Source organism: Diceros bicornis, chromosome 12 (assembly GCF_020826845.1).
Source record: "Diceros bicornis minor isolate mBicDic1 chromosome 12, mDicBic1.mat.cur, whole genome shotgun sequence".
In the NCBI taxonomy this organism is placed as follows: domain Eukaryota; kingdom Metazoa; phylum Chordata; class Mammalia; order Perissodactyla; family Rhinocerotidae; genus Diceros; species Diceros bicornis.
Genome location: NC_080751.1, coordinates 21,507,553 through 21,523,909, shown reverse-complemented (window position 1 = coordinate 21,523,909; position 16,357 = coordinate 21,507,553). Strand labels below are relative to the sequence as shown.

General features: G+C 45.3%; 1 protein-coding gene across 2 annotated transcripts in view; it reads left to right on the top strand.

The window, feature by feature from the left end:
* The first annotated feature begins 729 nt into the window (after positions 1–729).
* MEIS1 (Meis homeobox 1) overlaps positions 730–16,357 on the top strand; it is a 130,328-nt gene continuing 114,700 nt past the window's right edge. For both annotated transcript variants that reach the window (XM_058551075.1, XM_058551076.1), the window contains exons 1-6: positions 730–1,526; positions 3,388–3,614; positions 5,449–5,590; positions 6,119–6,169; positions 6,960–7,010; positions 8,446–8,592. In XM_058551075.1, the coding sequence (XP_058407058.1) occupies positions 1,515–1,526; positions 3,388–3,614; positions 5,449–5,590; positions 6,119–6,169; positions 6,960–7,010; positions 8,446–8,592 (630 nt within the window). In that variant the 5' untranslated portion in view covers positions 730–1,514. The remainder of the gene's footprint in view (positions 1,527–3,387; positions 3,615–5,448; positions 5,591–6,118; positions 6,170–6,959; positions 7,011–8,445; positions 8,593–16,357) is intronic.

Below are 16,357 nucleotides of genomic sequence, written 5' to 3'. Positions count from 1 at the left end.
TCGCTTTCCGGCGATCATAAATAGCTTCGTGTTTGTAAACAGGCGCTGGGGGCACATTCCCGGCTCTCAGCTTATTGTTCCCTCCCTTCCTCTCTCACTTCGCGCAGGACGCCGGGGCTGGGGCTGGGGGCCTCCGGGGCTAGGAGGTGGGGGCGCCCAGACGCTAAAGTGAGAAAATGCAAGCATTTCCTTTCCTTGGGCCGGGTGTCCACTTCTGACAGCAAAAACCTCTAAGCTGGATCTGCAGCAAGCCCCAGCCATCTCTACCCCACGTTCTCGGGACTCCCTAGCAGAGTCTTCCCCAGCCTTTCTCCTGCTCCTCCTCCTCGCTCCGGGTTTGACTTTTCTACTTGGGGTGTTTAGTTCTGAGAATCCAGTACTCGCCGCTTCTCCCCCCTCCGCCCCGAAAAATACTGGCAGACCCCAATAATTTCGAGGAAAGTCATGAAGTCTATGCGCGGAGCCCTGTGCAAAATAACTCCGGCTGCTGCCTGCCCAGCGTTTATTCCCAATTTATTTCAAGAGAGTCGGCTTTAGGGAGAAAGTCTGGAGGGGGAGAGAGAGAAAAGAATACGGAAAATAAAGCCGGCGGCTAGGGGCTGCTGCCCGCATTTGTGTGCGTGTGCCCTGGGTGTGTGGGTGTTGGTGCCTGGGCGTGCGATTTAATGGAGCGCCTCTCTGCCTCTCCAGTGCGGCCAGAGCTCGCTTCGCTCACCCACCCCTGCCGAGGAGCCTACTTGCTGCAGCCCAATGCATTGTGTAAGACGCGACCTGTTATGGCCACCACTACTTCCGGGTTCTAGCATTCTGGTCGGAATCCACCTCTCCGCCTGTGCAACACACACTTTACACACGCACGGGGACTGCAAGCGGGCAGCATCGATCGTGGCTCCTTTAAGACAAACTCAGACAGACATTTTTTTTAACCCTCCTCCTCTAATCTCCCTCCAGTGCAGCAGTTGCAAAGAGGGAGAGAGAGAGAGAGAGAAAGAGAAAGAGAGAGCGAGCGAGAGAAGAGAGAAACTGATTAGGAATTAGGACTGATTCAAGGGAAGCGAGCGCTAGGGCTTTGTGCATTTGAATATTAACATTTGAGGTGTTCTGACCAGAAGAAGACAGAGCGGATGATCATTCATTCACCACGTTGACAACCTCGCCTGTGATTGACAGCCGGAGTGGCAGAAAGCCATGAGATTTGGTAGTTGGGTCTGAGGGGCGCTCTTTTTTTTTTTTTTTTTTAACTGATTTTTTGGGGAGAGAAGATCTGCTTTTTTTGCCCCCGCTGCTGTCTTGGAAACGGAGCGCTTTTATGCTCAGTGACTCGGGCGCTTTGCTTCAGGTCCCGTAGACCGAAGATCTGGGACCAGTAGCTCACGTTGCTGGAGACGTTAAGGGATTTTTCGTCGTGCTTTTCAAATTTTTTTTCCGGGGGAATTTGCGTATTTGTTTCTTTTCACACTGGCCTTAAAGAGGATATATTAGAAGTTGAAGTAGGAAGGGAGCCAGGGAGGCCGATGGCGCAAAGGGTACGTATTAAAAAACAATTGTGGAACTCAAATGTGAGATTAAATTGAAACGTGACTAAAAGACACTGCTAAAAAGTTTCCTTTTTTCTCTCTGTCTTTTTGAATGAGGCTTCTAAAGCCGTGGCCTAAAGCGAGAGGATTTATTCAATGCATTTGTAGACTTATGTATGTTACATGTAATTGTTAATTCAAGTAATCAAGTTTTCTATAGATTCCTAACCAGCAGCTATATAAACAAAAATACAAGCTCGGGCAATCATTTGTTTGGAAAACAAAAACAAAAAAACGCTAGATATCTAATGCTACAATGTGAGCGTTCAGGGAGCAGAAGTTTAAAGCTATTTTTAAACTAAAATAAGCAACGAGAAACTTCTGATATGTTATTGATTATGCTCATCCTTAATATCATTAGAAGTATTTAGCTTTTTAAGCAAATAACTTTGTCATAGTACAACGGTTTTCTGGGTCGGAAAACATCCATCTTTTAAAAGTAATTTTAATGTGCACAGATTTTTATGCAAGGTAATACTTTGAAAGTTTTTCCTAGAAAAGCCCAGCACTAATTGGATACTAAGCACACAGCTACTCACTTTAAAAATGCAATACTAATTTCCCCAATATTCCTATTTGAATGGAAATGTAGTGAGAGTAAAATGAGACAATGACAACCCAACTGAGGTAGTTTCTTAAAAGAAAAGGGGTCTACAAAAAGCCTTCCTTGCATAATTTGTGTCCTGGCCCTCAAAGCCCTGTTTGCAAAAGAAAGTTACTAGGCTGACACATTTTTCTTTACTCCTTTGGTTCAGGCAAATGTCAGCGTTCTTCCAAACTCTTTTCACACCTCTGGCTTTAAGGAGATGAAAGTGGCAATTCCTCTTTTCTTTGAAAATCAATTCACTCTGGGCGCCTCCAAATCTTGGGAAAAGAACTTGCCTGGAATGAAGCAATGAGAAAAATCTAAATAGCTAAATTTCACACACAAAAATAATGACAATCAATATGAAAGTAGTTTTTCTGGAGGAGGAAGATGGGGGGTTGCATATGCATTTGCTTTTGAATTTGCTTTAAACTTGATGAGTAATATTTGCTTCATTGACTTCTAGTCCGAGGAGAAAGTTCATAAGAGTAGAAAAAATAGTATAACTGCTCCAACTATAGATTTTCTTTAACTTTGGGGGAAAATTGTCCAATTCTAATTTCAGCTCTAATGTACAAGAAAACATACCCTTCTCCAAGTTTCACTTATAAGGGGGCCGGTTAATTTTGTATAATTGGGCAGAGTTTGTCTTGGAAAGCAAAGGAAATGCAGTGTCTTGCAGGACTGCCTAACCCCTGCTGGCAGAGAAATAAAATGAGAAGCCTGTCTGAATTCACGTGCTTGGCGTAGCTCTTCCCATCGTAACTTTTTTTTTTTTTTTTTTTAATTCCCCCCGATGGGAAGGGGCTGTGCAACTAGGCGGGTTTGCTGCACTGTCCTGGCACGTTTTATTATTGTGATTTTGAATTTCCTCCTCTAGAGACATGCACATTTTACCTTCCGCCCTCCGGGTGAAAGCCTCCCTTTCTTCGCTTCTTTCTTCCTTCCTTCCTTGCCAAAGGATCCTGAATTTCTGAACTAGTTGATAGGGACACAAGTTAGGGCAAAACCATTCATCCTAGCCGAGTCTCACTGAGAATCCTAGAAATTTTACTTTAAAAACTGTTTTTTAAATAAGAAATCTCAACTTTAGAGATGTAAGGCCACCGAATTCCGAGTCGAAGGATCCAGCTAGACTGACGTTGTATAAGCTCCGCGCTCTGCCGTTCTCCCACTTGCCTGCCTGGCCTTCTGAACCTTGTTTCTCTCCTGTTTGTCATGCAGTACGACGATCTACCCCATTACGGGGGCATGGATGGAGTAGGCATCCCCTCCACGATGTATGGGGACCCGCATGCGGCCAGGTCCATGCAGCCGGTCCACCACCTGAACCACGGGCCTCCTCTGCACTCGCATCAGTACCCGCACACAGCTCACACCAACGCCATGGCCCCCAGCATGGGTTCCTCCGTCAATGACGCTTTAAAGAGAGATAAAGATGCCATTTATGGGTAGGTACAATGGGCGGCAGTTTTAGTAGTCGAGACGCGATGCTTCCCCTATTTCCCTTTGCCCTTGGTAAGAGGAAAGCCAGAGCTCTCTGGATTGGAGGTACATTATTGGGTGACTTTTCATTCGCATTGCATGGAGAATTTGGGGAGGCGGCCTGCCCTGCCGGATGCTCCCCATCTCCACATACGCTCGGCGCCCGCCCAGCGCCCCGCTCCGCCGTAGCCGTGCCCGCGAAGGGGTCGCGGTGTGGGAGAAGTTGCCAAAGGTCCCTCGTCTCCTCTCAGACCCCGGCTCGATAGCTCAGCGGGTTGGAGTCCTCGCTTGCTCAGCTTCGCTGGGAGAGCGTTGAGGGTTTCTGAGTGCAGGCGCCTTTGTGTTGGAACGAAACTTTTAGTTTAGGGGAAAATCTTTTAAGCCACTGATTGTTCTGACTTGCTAAGTTTACTCAGCAACCGTATGCTGGCTCTGCCGCCACACAATAAAATCAAGAGAGGACAGTTGCAGGTCAGGCAAAGGGGAACATGCTTTGCATTTAGGGAGTTTGACCACTGTAGTCAAGGAGAGGGGCTCGCTCTGAATTGTTACAGACATTAAGAAACTTCTAGCTGTTTTAGTACTTTGTGTTCAAAGGCGAAACCTGCAGGATTTAGATAGAAGTGGACGCGGGGTGCTCTCCGGCCGGTGCTGTTTTCTGGCTGCGGTTTACACCGTGTTCTCCCCGACCATTCGATTAGACCCTGGACTAGTAAAATCCTTTGAAAGGTCCTTGTGCCTACTGTGTGCTGATGAATTGAGGGACCTCTTTTTACTTTCAGCAACTTTTGTTTCTATTTATTTCTTCTTTTGAAAGAATCACACAACACTGACCTTCCCCAGCTGAAGACACTTTCTGCTTTATTTTCTGGTCCCTTGTGCGATGGGCTTGTTTAAATCCCAGCGTTCTTTCGCAGCGTTAACTGCAAATGCTTTAGGCTCCGGGACGTAATATTTGGGGAAGCTTTGAAAAGGACCCCAAACTGTTAAATTCTCAGCTGGGCTGTGAGAGCTAATAAAAGACTTGAGACACCTCCTTGGACATTAGAAGAAGCTTTTTTTTTTTTTTTATGGGTTGAGATAAGCGACATCTAGGCCCCTCGCAATACTAGCTGCTTTGCCGTTCCGCAGAGACAAAATGAAATGCTTTACCGCAGGAACATTTGAAGGAACTTTCTTTTGGAGGTGGTGGGGACCATCAGCGAAGGAAGGGAAGCGTGCAGGGAGCTGAGGAGGAGGCTTCCTGCTCTGCGAGGGCCGTGGGTTCGGGGTCGGTAGGTGCAGGCCCCTGACAGTAGGTCCTGCAGCCATAGAGTTCCTTTCCCCGAGTTAGCTGAGCGCCTGCCACCGAGGTCCCCCGATCCCAGGGCTTCAGGAGGCTGCCGTGGAGGAACCCACTTGAAAGAGCTTTCCCAACCCCTGCGCCCAGCGCCTTTCTCCTCCACCAGGTCCTGGATGTGCAGCAGAGGGACGAGGGCTTGTCGGGGTGGGAAATTTAATTCAAAATGGCTGCTGGAACCGCTGGGGTTTTATTCTCAGCAAATGTTAACCAATTTCTCCGGCCAGATATGCTGAACCGATTCTGAGATACAGCCCATGGCTTAGGGCCTCCGACTTCGGGGCCCTAGGAGGAAGGGGAGGTGAGCAGTCACCTGGGTGGGGGAGGGAGGGAGAAAGTAGATGACAAAATCAGAGAGGGGGTCCCTGCCTTGAGCTCCTCCCGCTGTTTTTCTTGGGCGCCTTCTCCACTGACTCGGGACTAACCATTGTGTTGTTTGTGACTGTTGTATTTTCTTGCAGACACCCCCTCTTCCCTCTCTTAGCACTGATTTTTGAGAAATGTGAATTAGCTACTTGTACCCCCCGAGAGCCGGGGGTGGCGGGCGGGGACGTCTGCTCGTCAGAGTCATTCAATGAAGACATAGCTGTGTTCGCCAAACAGGTCAGCAAAATAAATGTTTAAAAAGTAAAAGAAAATAAAAAGAAGGCCTTCCCTTTTCCTCCCCCCGCCCCCACACCTAGTACATTTTCAAAAGGAACCAGCAAATAGTCCACCCTAAGCCATGTCTGTTACACCTACCCTGAGATTTTCCTCCCATGAGTGTCTGTTTGCGGACGACTGAAAATCGCTCGTATTCTTCCCAACTCACGCTCCAGAACCTCACGCAGAAAGCTCACTCTATAAAATAAAATCACAAACACCACGCGCGGTAGCTGCCTTGGACTTGGAGAGCTGGGCAGCGTTCTCTAGAAGCGTAGTTTCTGGTAGATATAACCCTGAGTTCTGGGCTTGTTTTCAGCTTATCTGATTCACATTGAAGTGTTTCTGCGCGGGACAAACTCGGTGTCACCGAGTCACTCCCGGAGGTTACATCCTGTCCCCAACAGTGTAATGAGGCAAGAAACTAGGAAGGCGACCAGATTTCAAATTTTTCTTTCTCCTCCCCCCCCCCTTCTCACTTGTATTTAGATTCGCGCAGAAAAACCTCTATTTTCTTCTAATCCAGAACTGGATAACTTGGTAAGAGCGGACCCCTTACTCCCCTCCCCCATCTCCCTTCCCCTCAACCCCCGAGCTTTGCTTTGAGAGCCCTGAGGTTTCTAGACCGGTCCTCCCATAGCTGCAAGTCGGTTGCAAACGTTTCCGTCCACGGACAAGTGGTCCGGGACAAGATCTCTGGGAAATAAATTCATCTCGAGAGGGGCCGGGCGAGCTGGCGCGGGGAAATGCGAGCTTTTGTTTTTTATGACAGCCGGGCAGCGCAGCTCTAATCAGCGCGGGGATTTATCTCCCGGCCTGTCAGCGTGTGTGCTTAAACTTTGCGGACTTCCCAGCCCTCAAAGTCGCGTCACCAGGGCAGCGACCGGGCAAGAGCCCCCAAACTACCAGTTCGCCTGAAAGGTGTGCGGAAGGCAGCAGAAAGTTTGCAGTGTGAAAAGCCACAATTTGGGGACTATTGGGAATATTTTCCGTGCACTCCTTCCAAGGAAACATCTAGTCCAGGGATGTGGCCCTTTGGGGGTGGGGTGGGGGCAGTGGGGCCGAGAAAGGGGAGAGCCGTGGGGGAGGAGAGTGTTTATGATCCCCACTTAGATGCTTTGTTGTTGTTTTAGCTATTTTTTTTTCTCCTTAAGAAATATAAACCTCTAGATGGTACCCAGTTGCTGCTATTAAGTTTTAGTGTTATTGCCATAAATCAAAATAACTCTATTTACTGGGGGGAAGGGGGTGGGCTGGAGATGTTAGGGCTGTGACAGCCAATTTTCTGCAAACTGGGAATGGGGTGCTCATTGTTTTTGTATCTTTGCAGATGATTCAAGCCATACAAGTATTAAGGTTTCATCTGTTGGAATTAGAGAAGGTAATTTCTCTAGCCTCTCTTCCTTTTGCTTCCTCCTCACCCCCAAACACACAGTGGGGGAGGGTTCAGAATGGCTGAAGTTCAGACTTCTGAGACATTTGCATAAATGTCTTTCTTTCTGGTAATTAGTGTCAAGGCCAATCTTAGTGTCCATTTTTCTTTGCAGTTTAATTACAATTTCAGCCGCTAAAACTGGGATCACAAACGCCCTAGCCTTGTATTCATTCTTAATACCTTGCCGGCTTTGTATAAATAGTTGCAATTCTATGCATCCCCCTTGATGTTTAGAATGCTGCTGTGAGTTTGCTTCACAGGTTACCTTCGTGGACCCTTCTCTTCCTTTTCCTCTTCTTTGCTACCTCTGGGGGGTCGGGGGGGGGGGAGTTTTGTTTAGTTTTGGTGAGTTTCTGGAAGACAGTCTGAGAGCAGCAGCAGGTCAGATACAGAGGAGAGGCGGAGGGGGAGGAGGAGGAGTGGGCAGGCAGTCTGGAGGAGGTGGTGGGGGAGGCACATTAAACGTTTTGCAGAGACAAAGCAGAGTTGATAGTTGTGTCAATTTCTTGAATCTGCGAATCCTGCACACACCCCACCTTCACACTCAAGAAAGGGTGTGGGATAACACGATTTTGCTAGCTATTCTATAAATCTCAGCAATAAAAACTTAATGCATTGTAATTCAAACTAACATTAAATTGCAGGCACACTCGGGTTTCTTGTGAATTTTTGCATGTCAGTGATGCCTGGGGCCTGTAAGAGACCACTCCACTTTCACCTAAATATCTTGAAGATTTCTTTTTCCTTTTTAAAAAACATAATCAATTTGATACGTTTTTGTGGCTATAGGTTTTTTTCACATCGTGAGTATTGGCAATTGATTTCCTTCTAATTTTTGAAGGAAATATCCTAAAATATGCTTCTTATGGATCGAATCTCTAATTACAAATGTTACAGGGACTTGTTTTGTCAGGCATATATTCTATGCCACCACGGTGCTGCTCCTTTGAAGATATAAATATATATATTAGTATATGTATATATACATATATACACACACATTTTTTTCCTTAGACACATTGGAAAAGGACTTATGATAAAGTAACTGGATGAAATTAAATAGTTTACCTTAAATGTCACCCACCCAGGTCACCTCTCTAATGGCCACAGCCCTGGGAGCAGATGAATTTAACACGGGTGTTGAATATGTTGTAGCTTGTGAATCATCTTGTCACTGTCAATTTTCTGGGATATCTCTATTTTGCAAGAAAAGAAAGTTATTCCTAATTCTGGATGCGTCTGGGGGTCTCTGGAGGACAATTGCCCTGTGTTTTCCCTATTTGGAAGTTTAGATCTCACAAGGGGGGGTGGATTGCACTTGTCAATGTCATTTATGCACTCCTGATTATATTTCCATTTTTTTATTTCTATCATAATGTAGGTACACGAATTATGTGACAATTTCTGCCACCGGTATATTAGCTGTTTGAAAGGGAAAATGCCTATCGATTTGGTGATAGACGATAGAGAAGGAGGATCAAAATCAGACAGTGAAGATATAACAAGATCAGCAAATCTATCTGACCAGGTATGCGCTTTTCAATTTCAACATCCCTGGGAAAAAAATCTGTATGCATATTGCTTGCTGGGTCACTACCACCTCCTTTTATTATTTGCATATGATTAAGTCCCTTTTAGATACATTTCCATCGAAATGAAAATTTTTGAATAATGTGGCTATTATTGCTTCATTAAGGCTGGCTCTGGGATTCGACCTGGAGAGATGAGCTTGTAAAAGCTTTGCCTGCAAACTTGACCTGTTTCTTGTCGCTTTTAATTTTTGTCTTTATTTTATTTACCCTCTATAATAATGGGAGTGTTAACTGCCAGTGACCGCCTCTGATTGTAGGGCTTTGTTCTGGAGTATTTTTTTCCCCTTCTATCTGGAAGAAAAGAAAAGTGTAGGGTCTGCTTATTTCTTATTTTATTAGGAATAAACCCAAGATAGGTGGTCTAAGAGAGACTGTGAGAGTTTGAAATCTAGCAAATGCTGGCTATTTTCTCCCTGTCTATACGGTTCATTAGCCTGTCTTGTCAGTTTTTCTCGGCCGAACGCTTCTAGACCTCACTGAACATTGCTTTGTGCAGCGCTCCTGCAAGCTCGCCCATTTTATTGTACTTAATAGAAAAAATAAGACCAGGCCGAGGTTATAAAAACAGATAAATATGGACATTTCTCCTCCTCCTTTCCACTCATCCTCCAGCTGGTACGTGCTCTGGGCCCTCTGGGTTGGCAGCTTTTGGAAGTGTCAGCGTCAGGGGCACCCCGGTGACTCCCTCGGTGTGGCGGGTGGGGGACCTCGCGCCGCCTTCGCGCTCAGCTGCCGGCCTTTGCTTGCTTCACCCCCTCCTCTCGCGTCCTCCCTCCTGGCCCTTCTTTCGCTGCGTTGCTAAGTGGGGACGACTTTTATTTGGAGTTGCTGGGGGGATTTCTCTCCCTCTCTCACCCCAACACCACTGTTTGCTCCCAGTGTCTCTGTCTCTCTCTCTCTCTGTCTCTCCTGTCCCTGTGTCTCTGGATTGGTCCAAAGGAGTTGCAAAAATGCAATGAAAGTGAAAACATGAGGAGTGGGTGAGAGAAAGCAGGGCTCAGGACAGCTCTCTGTTGTGAATTGTTGCAACGCGTCTAGAGAGTTGGGTTGGGGGCCTCCTCCGCCTCTCCATGAGTAAGTGAAGGCCCAGAATTGTTTCTCTTTCTGACTTGGCACGTGAATCCCGTCTTGGGGGAGAGATCAGCCTGCCTTTGTTAAGCCAAAGGACAGCCAGTCATGCAGAGTTTTCCTTTGCAAGCTCTGCCATGATCACTGTTGGCCAGCGGCTATCTTGTCGAGTCCTTGCCCGAGTGCCCAACTCCTCGGTCTTGGTGTCATCCTAAAGTTTTCTTCTCTTAACATCACCCCCCTTAAAATAAATTCCTAGCTTGGATTTCTCTGGGTAACCCCGCGACAGAGGCTGAATTCCTCCCTTCCCACGAGGAGTGGAGGGCACGCAGAGCTGAGCTTTAAAAGCACCAACGCGCCGGGTCCTTACTATAATTTGGCAAGTTGTAAACTTTCGGCAGTGTAGACGAGTGCACAGAACAGGCAGCCTGAGCAATCCTGGCGCGGCCCTGCCGAGGTGCGAAACCTGCAGGCGGCTCCGGCCCCGGCCCCGCGGGCTGCCGGGCCTCCCTCCCGGTTCAGCCTGCCAGCCCTCGCCCCGGAGCTGTTAAATGCAGATTCCACTGAGGAACCCTCGGGTAGCTGCTGTTGAATAAAAATTGTAATCCAACAAGCCTAACTAGAAAATGGGATTCTAAAAGCTCCGGAGTGCTGGGTACATAAGGCTATTTGAGCAAATTACAAGAATCGCTTAGGGGCATGAATGAAATCAACACTTTAATTGCCTCCAAAATGAAGATTTATACCCCATTTTCTCAACGAATCATTATTTTATTAAAGTCAAAGATAAAGGACCAAAGTTATGGGTTTTTTTGGGGGGGGATACAAAACTGATACAACATCACTGAGTTCTCCCCCTAGTCCTTCGGTGAACTTTTGTTACCCGATTGCCTTAATTTGAGATATGCAGATTGGTGGGCAATTGTATTGGGTAAAAATTCTCCTTTTGTTCTCCTCTCCCACCTATAAAATGAGAAGCGCACATCCCGCCCCCGCCGTTTACCAGTGGGCTTCGCAGCTTTGGTTGAGCTCGTGGTGCCGTTGGCCTATGCGCGTGGGCGCACTCGCGCGACTCCTCGGGCTCCCCTAGGTCTCAGTTGGTCCGAGAGCAGCAAACCCAAGTTTGTTCTAATTGTCCGCTTGCCGGGAACCAGGAGCTAGTGTGCCTGGCCTCCCTTTGGAGCAGGGAGCGCAGAGCGCGGGGCACACGCGGGACTGTGCCTCGGACGCGGAGTGGAGGCCCCTGTCCTGGGAGGTGGGAAGCGAGGGACAAGCCATAGGGTCACCCCGTGGGCGCCAGTTCTCCCAATTGGAGCCTGCTCGCCGGTCCCCGAGGGCGCTGGACCCCTAGTGCGGCGCCTTGGGAGCCGGGCCCAGAAAGGACGGCTTCGTCACCTGTCTGCGAATGCGGCCCGGCCAGTTTGAGCCCGGGCGGAGGGTGCGCTCCGGGACTGGAGGCTTCAGGTGTGGCGCGAGCGCTGGGCCTCGTTAGCTCATTAACCCCTCTGTCTCTAGGGCCTGCTGGTGGCACGACTTATTTTATGTTACTTTTTTTTCCCTCGGAGAGCGCGAAGGCTGCCTCCCGCGCAGGGACCTGGGATCGACGACTTTGATACCAGCCGGTTTCCCGGAGGGCTAAGTCGGCGGAAATCCACTTGGCCTTGTGGTGGTGTTGGTTTGGGTGGTTTTTGTTTTGTTTATCAGATTAAGACCCCAATAGAAACCGTAATCCCGTTCTCCTCTATCAAGTCCTCCCCCATTCCCACTCCCAGGCCCCGAGGTCTCAAGCCTAAGAGCCCCCTCTCGCCGACGCAGGCCTCCCGGGCGCCCTCTCCTGACCGCGGCGCTCCGGGTTCGGCACTGACGCTCCCGACGCCCTGGGACTGGGGGCAGCGAGAGGCACCGGCGGCTTCCCGGGCACGGCATGGGGCGAGGGCCGGGCCGCGACCCGAGAGGCAGGCGTCGAGGCGAGGGTTGAGCCTGGTTGGCGGGGGAAAAGGACGCAGGTCCGAGGGGAGGTGGGGCGCGTGTTTGGGGGCCCAGGGTGGAATCGGGAGGGCCAAGAGCGGTTAGGTGAGGAAGAGCCTGGCCTCCCCGACCCTAGACTTCAGGCCGTGCTCCAGGAAGGGGCCGTCGAATGAAGCCTTCCTTCCTAGAGCTGTCTGTTGCTCGCCACTCCTAGAATCTAAGCATTTTCCACTCCAAGAACGGGTCGAGAGAGAGTGGAGAGAGGAGCGAAGAGTCTCCGGGCCCCTAAGGCCGCCTCCCGGGATGGCCACGCCTGCTCCTAGCGAGCAGGGACTAGCAGAGCCTGCGCTCGGGCGCCAGCCCCGGTTCTTCCACAAGCAGCGCAAGGCAAAAAAAATGGTCCCTTTGGATTACAATTTTTATTCAACAGCAGCTCTCTGGGGGGTCCTCGGCTGGATCTGCATTTAACAGCTCCTGGGCGAGGGCTGGCAGGCTGCACAGGGCGCCCTGTTGCATGTTAATCCAGATTTGTCTCTGACATCTGGGGAGAAGTAATGTGGCTCGAAGAGATGGAACCAGAAAGCCACGCTCGCCAGGCAGGTTAAATGCCAAGTTCTGGTGAGCTCCCGGGGGAGGGGGGACGGCCGCCGGGGCTGTGAGGCCCGGACTGGAGAGCGCCAGGCCGCCGGGCCTCGGGGATGCGGGGCAGCCCTGGGCCAGCGCTCTTTGGTTCCCAAGTGGGCCAAGAACCCTGGTGGCGATTGTTTTATTTTTAAAGTCCAGAATGTTGTTTCTAAAGCATAGCTTGAGTTAAAATTCTTAAAAGAGAACTTGAACTTGACTGAAAACACTCTGTCCCTGCAAAGTGGGATAGAGATGCATCCAAGGGAGATTTAAGTTTTCTCTTTGGGGAAGGTGTTATGGTAAGGAATGGGCATGGGGGGCAACGAACAGCTTAATGTCCTTGAAAAATTGGATCTGCTGCTTTAGGAAAAAAAAATGAGGCCATCAGATATTTACTAATAATAGGCAGGCAATTTATTTTCATCCAATAAGAAAACTGGACACAAACAGGAAGACAAGAAGATGGTCCTTTTGTCATGTAGTTTGTTTCTAAATGCTAACACATAGATACATCTTATTTAAATTGTAAATACTTCAAAAGGTCCCACCTAATGCCTTAATCCTGGAACCTCGCAGTCCACCAGGCCTTGCAAGCCATGGGGTCCTAGAACCATCTTACTTTACTTTTGATTGTTGTTACGGGTCATGTGGTGCACTCTTAAATCCTTTTTTGAAATATGTCAAAGGGAAATTATGGCAAGATTCTGTTTAATGATTAAATAAGGTGTTGACTGCTTGTCACTACATTGGCTAATTGGGATGGTCATTCTAGGCCCTTTATTGCTTAGTATCTTTTGAATTAAACGTTGGTTGTTTACCAGGTTGTGTTTTTATTGTTACTTTCTGATTGGCTTTTAGTATATATTTATGTGTGAATTTCAGAGTAGGGATGTATTGATTCTTAACAGGGGCATTTAGAAAACATTTTAGAAAAAAAGTAGTAGAGTATATGTGGATAGGTGGAGATCAATTACTTTGTTAAATATCTCGAAGTCTAAATGCTAATACTACAAAACTTACTCCCTTTTCATAGTTCCTTCCTCTCCTCCTCCTCCTCTAATCTCCCTCTCCCTCTCTCCCTTTCTCTCTCTCTCTCTCTCAGTGGAAGTCCCCAATGTAAGTTCCATGGTTAATGGAAAGCAATGATACTAACGCTACTTTGTACAAAGTAAAACCCCATAACAGTAACTATTGTTCAGTGATTTAACTAGCTCTGTGGCAATAGGTCGCTCAAATAGCAATCCCTCTCCCACCAGAATGACTCCATTGCTCACGAGTTGGAAATATATAGAGTAGTTGTGGGTACTACTGCTGTCAGTCCTAACTTAACAAGTTTTATTAGAAAACACGGAGAAGCTTAAATAGTAGAGGAGGAAGAGGAAGAAAAAAAGAATTAAAATATGGGCTCTGCTTTCAAAAAAACTAACTGGCATATCATGCTATAATTGCCCAGCTTTGAAAATAAACAAATTTTAAATCATTATGTTTTCAAACAGGCGTATGTTTAAATCTTAAAATGTTTGTCATAGTCCAAAAGATTTAAAACACAGCTGTTGCTGGGTGTTGGAAGGAAAATTATGCAGTAAAGCTCTGAACTCTTAAAAACAAAGACTATTTGTGGTCTCATAGTAGAAACTTAGGTTTATTAAGGCCAAGCAGATAGGCTAAAGTATTGCCACGGGGCCTACTGTTATAAAACTAGCTTACCTCGCCTCGCAGGTGGAGTTGGAGAAACTTCGAAGAATGCATAACGAGTTATATTAAGACACTTGTCATAAATGAAAATACTGTCAACATGAATTCAAATGAAGTATTTTCGTATTGGTAATGTTATGCTTTCCATTGCAATAACAATATTTTCTTATGAAACGTAAATGTGTCAAACAAATGTGAAATGCTAAAGTTTTAATAAATGATCATTTAATAATCAAACATAACCCAAGTATGTATACAGAAACTTTTAAAGGAAAAGTCGGCATACAGCCAAATTCCTATAGGGACTAGCAGCAAAATGATCAAAAAATGAACACGAAATAAGACTTCCTGTAAGAAGGTCTATAATTCAACATTATTTGACTCCACTGTCAAGAAAATAGTTGAAGGATAGTAAACTGATACCGTTCTTAGTCATTTTTGTTACACAGTCTTAAATGTTTGCAACTGTAGCATTTTACATGGCCTTTTTAGGATTATGATGCGTCATATTTGTATCAAAGTCGTACTTGGGTTTATGTTAGAATTGACAAAAATTTTCACCATTTCTCCTGAATGCAAAAAATTAATTTAATATTTAAAAATTACATCAAACTATGGGAAAGTATTCTTTTACAAATAAAGAAATAAAAACAAGATACATGTGACGCAGTGTATCTGACAGCTGTGCAGATGTTAAACTTAAATGTTTTCAAAATCTCAAGTAAAACAACACTGCTGTAAATCGCGTCAGGCTTGGTGTTCTTACTCAGCAGGAAACATCAGAATATAATACCTATTTAAAAAGTTAGGGTCTAAAACATAAAATACAGTCTCCAAATTTGAATTTTAGGAATAATTCCAAAATTTGACTTTTGAGATCCAGTAGAAGTTTGGATATTTCACTATCCTTAATATTTGTGAATTGACTTTGCATGCATAAAATCAGCTTTGAAAAATGCAAGCAGATAAGCATGTGTGTGGATTGTAAAAGATAAAAGGACATCTTCACTGTATCCTTAATTTCACATGCCATGATTTCAGGATTATAGGAATTTAGGAAAGCATTTTGGAGTCTTAAATAGCCTCTCCAGGAAGTGTACCTATATTGAGCAATTGCTGGGTTGCCCACACTTGTAAATTTGACCTTTTAATAAATGATATAAAGGATACAATGTGAAATAAGCGAGAATATATTCATTTAAATATTTGTCACTAGAATCCAATTTCAATCAATTTAATGCATTTATGTGTGCAGAATTAAAGCAATTGGCAACACTTTACTAGACTCTCTCTGAACACTCTTTTTCCAAACAGCATTTCTTAGTCTAGGAAATATGTTCTTGTTAAAGGAAAATACAAGAGGGCAAATCTTTTGAAATTATTTTATGTTTCTGGATTTCTTGGTTCAGAATTCTTGAAATTGACTAAAACATACTATAAAGAGTTTATTCTCTCATGAAAAAAGCTTATTTCTACATTTATTGAATTATACACCTGTTGTTTATTGGTATCATGAGTATATACAGTTAAGTAGCCAGAACTAAGTCATTAACTCTCTTTAGGATATAGAATACCATGCTATGGCTTTTCCATGACTTATGCACCACTGTATATGGCGTAAACTAATGGAGGATAAATAAGTTATGAAAATAAATTTTACATTATTTATTATCCTCAAAAATACATTTCTATAACTGATTCTTCCCTTGATACTTTCCATGACTCTATTTAGAATTAATAGGATTTATAATCATGAGGTAAAGAACCTTGAGTGTGAAATGTTATGGGTCTTTAAAAAACTTAAATGAAATCATATTTTTCTACAGAAAGGAAATGCTGTTACTATTAATGTTTACTAAGTAATACTTTTAAAATCACCGCAACTTTTTGTGAGTTTAATAAGTTTAAGCGACATTTTATAGTCTTGCTACTTTTTTTTCATTTTGACACAAGATAAAGTCTTAAATTTTACAATGGATTTAAACATTCATTATTTTGACTCATTTAGAAGATAGTAGTAAGTAAATAATTAACATTTTGAGTGATATTAGAATTATTCCCTGACGACATACACTAACTTGGGATTAATTGTTGTTGCTGATGAATTCTCATTTCTGTAGATTTTTCTTTTCACTTTACAACACAACATGGTAGCATATTTATTATTCATTAGTTGTAAATATCTGGGTTGTTGGTTATTATTTAGCAAGGCAAAACTATAGCTCCTTCTTTTTCTGATCACTTCTTTTCCACTGTTTGGTAAGCCTCCAAAGCCTAAGATTTGAACTTGAACTAGTTTGCAAGGTCTCATTTCCCTATTCCAGTACCCTTGTGGATTATTACCCA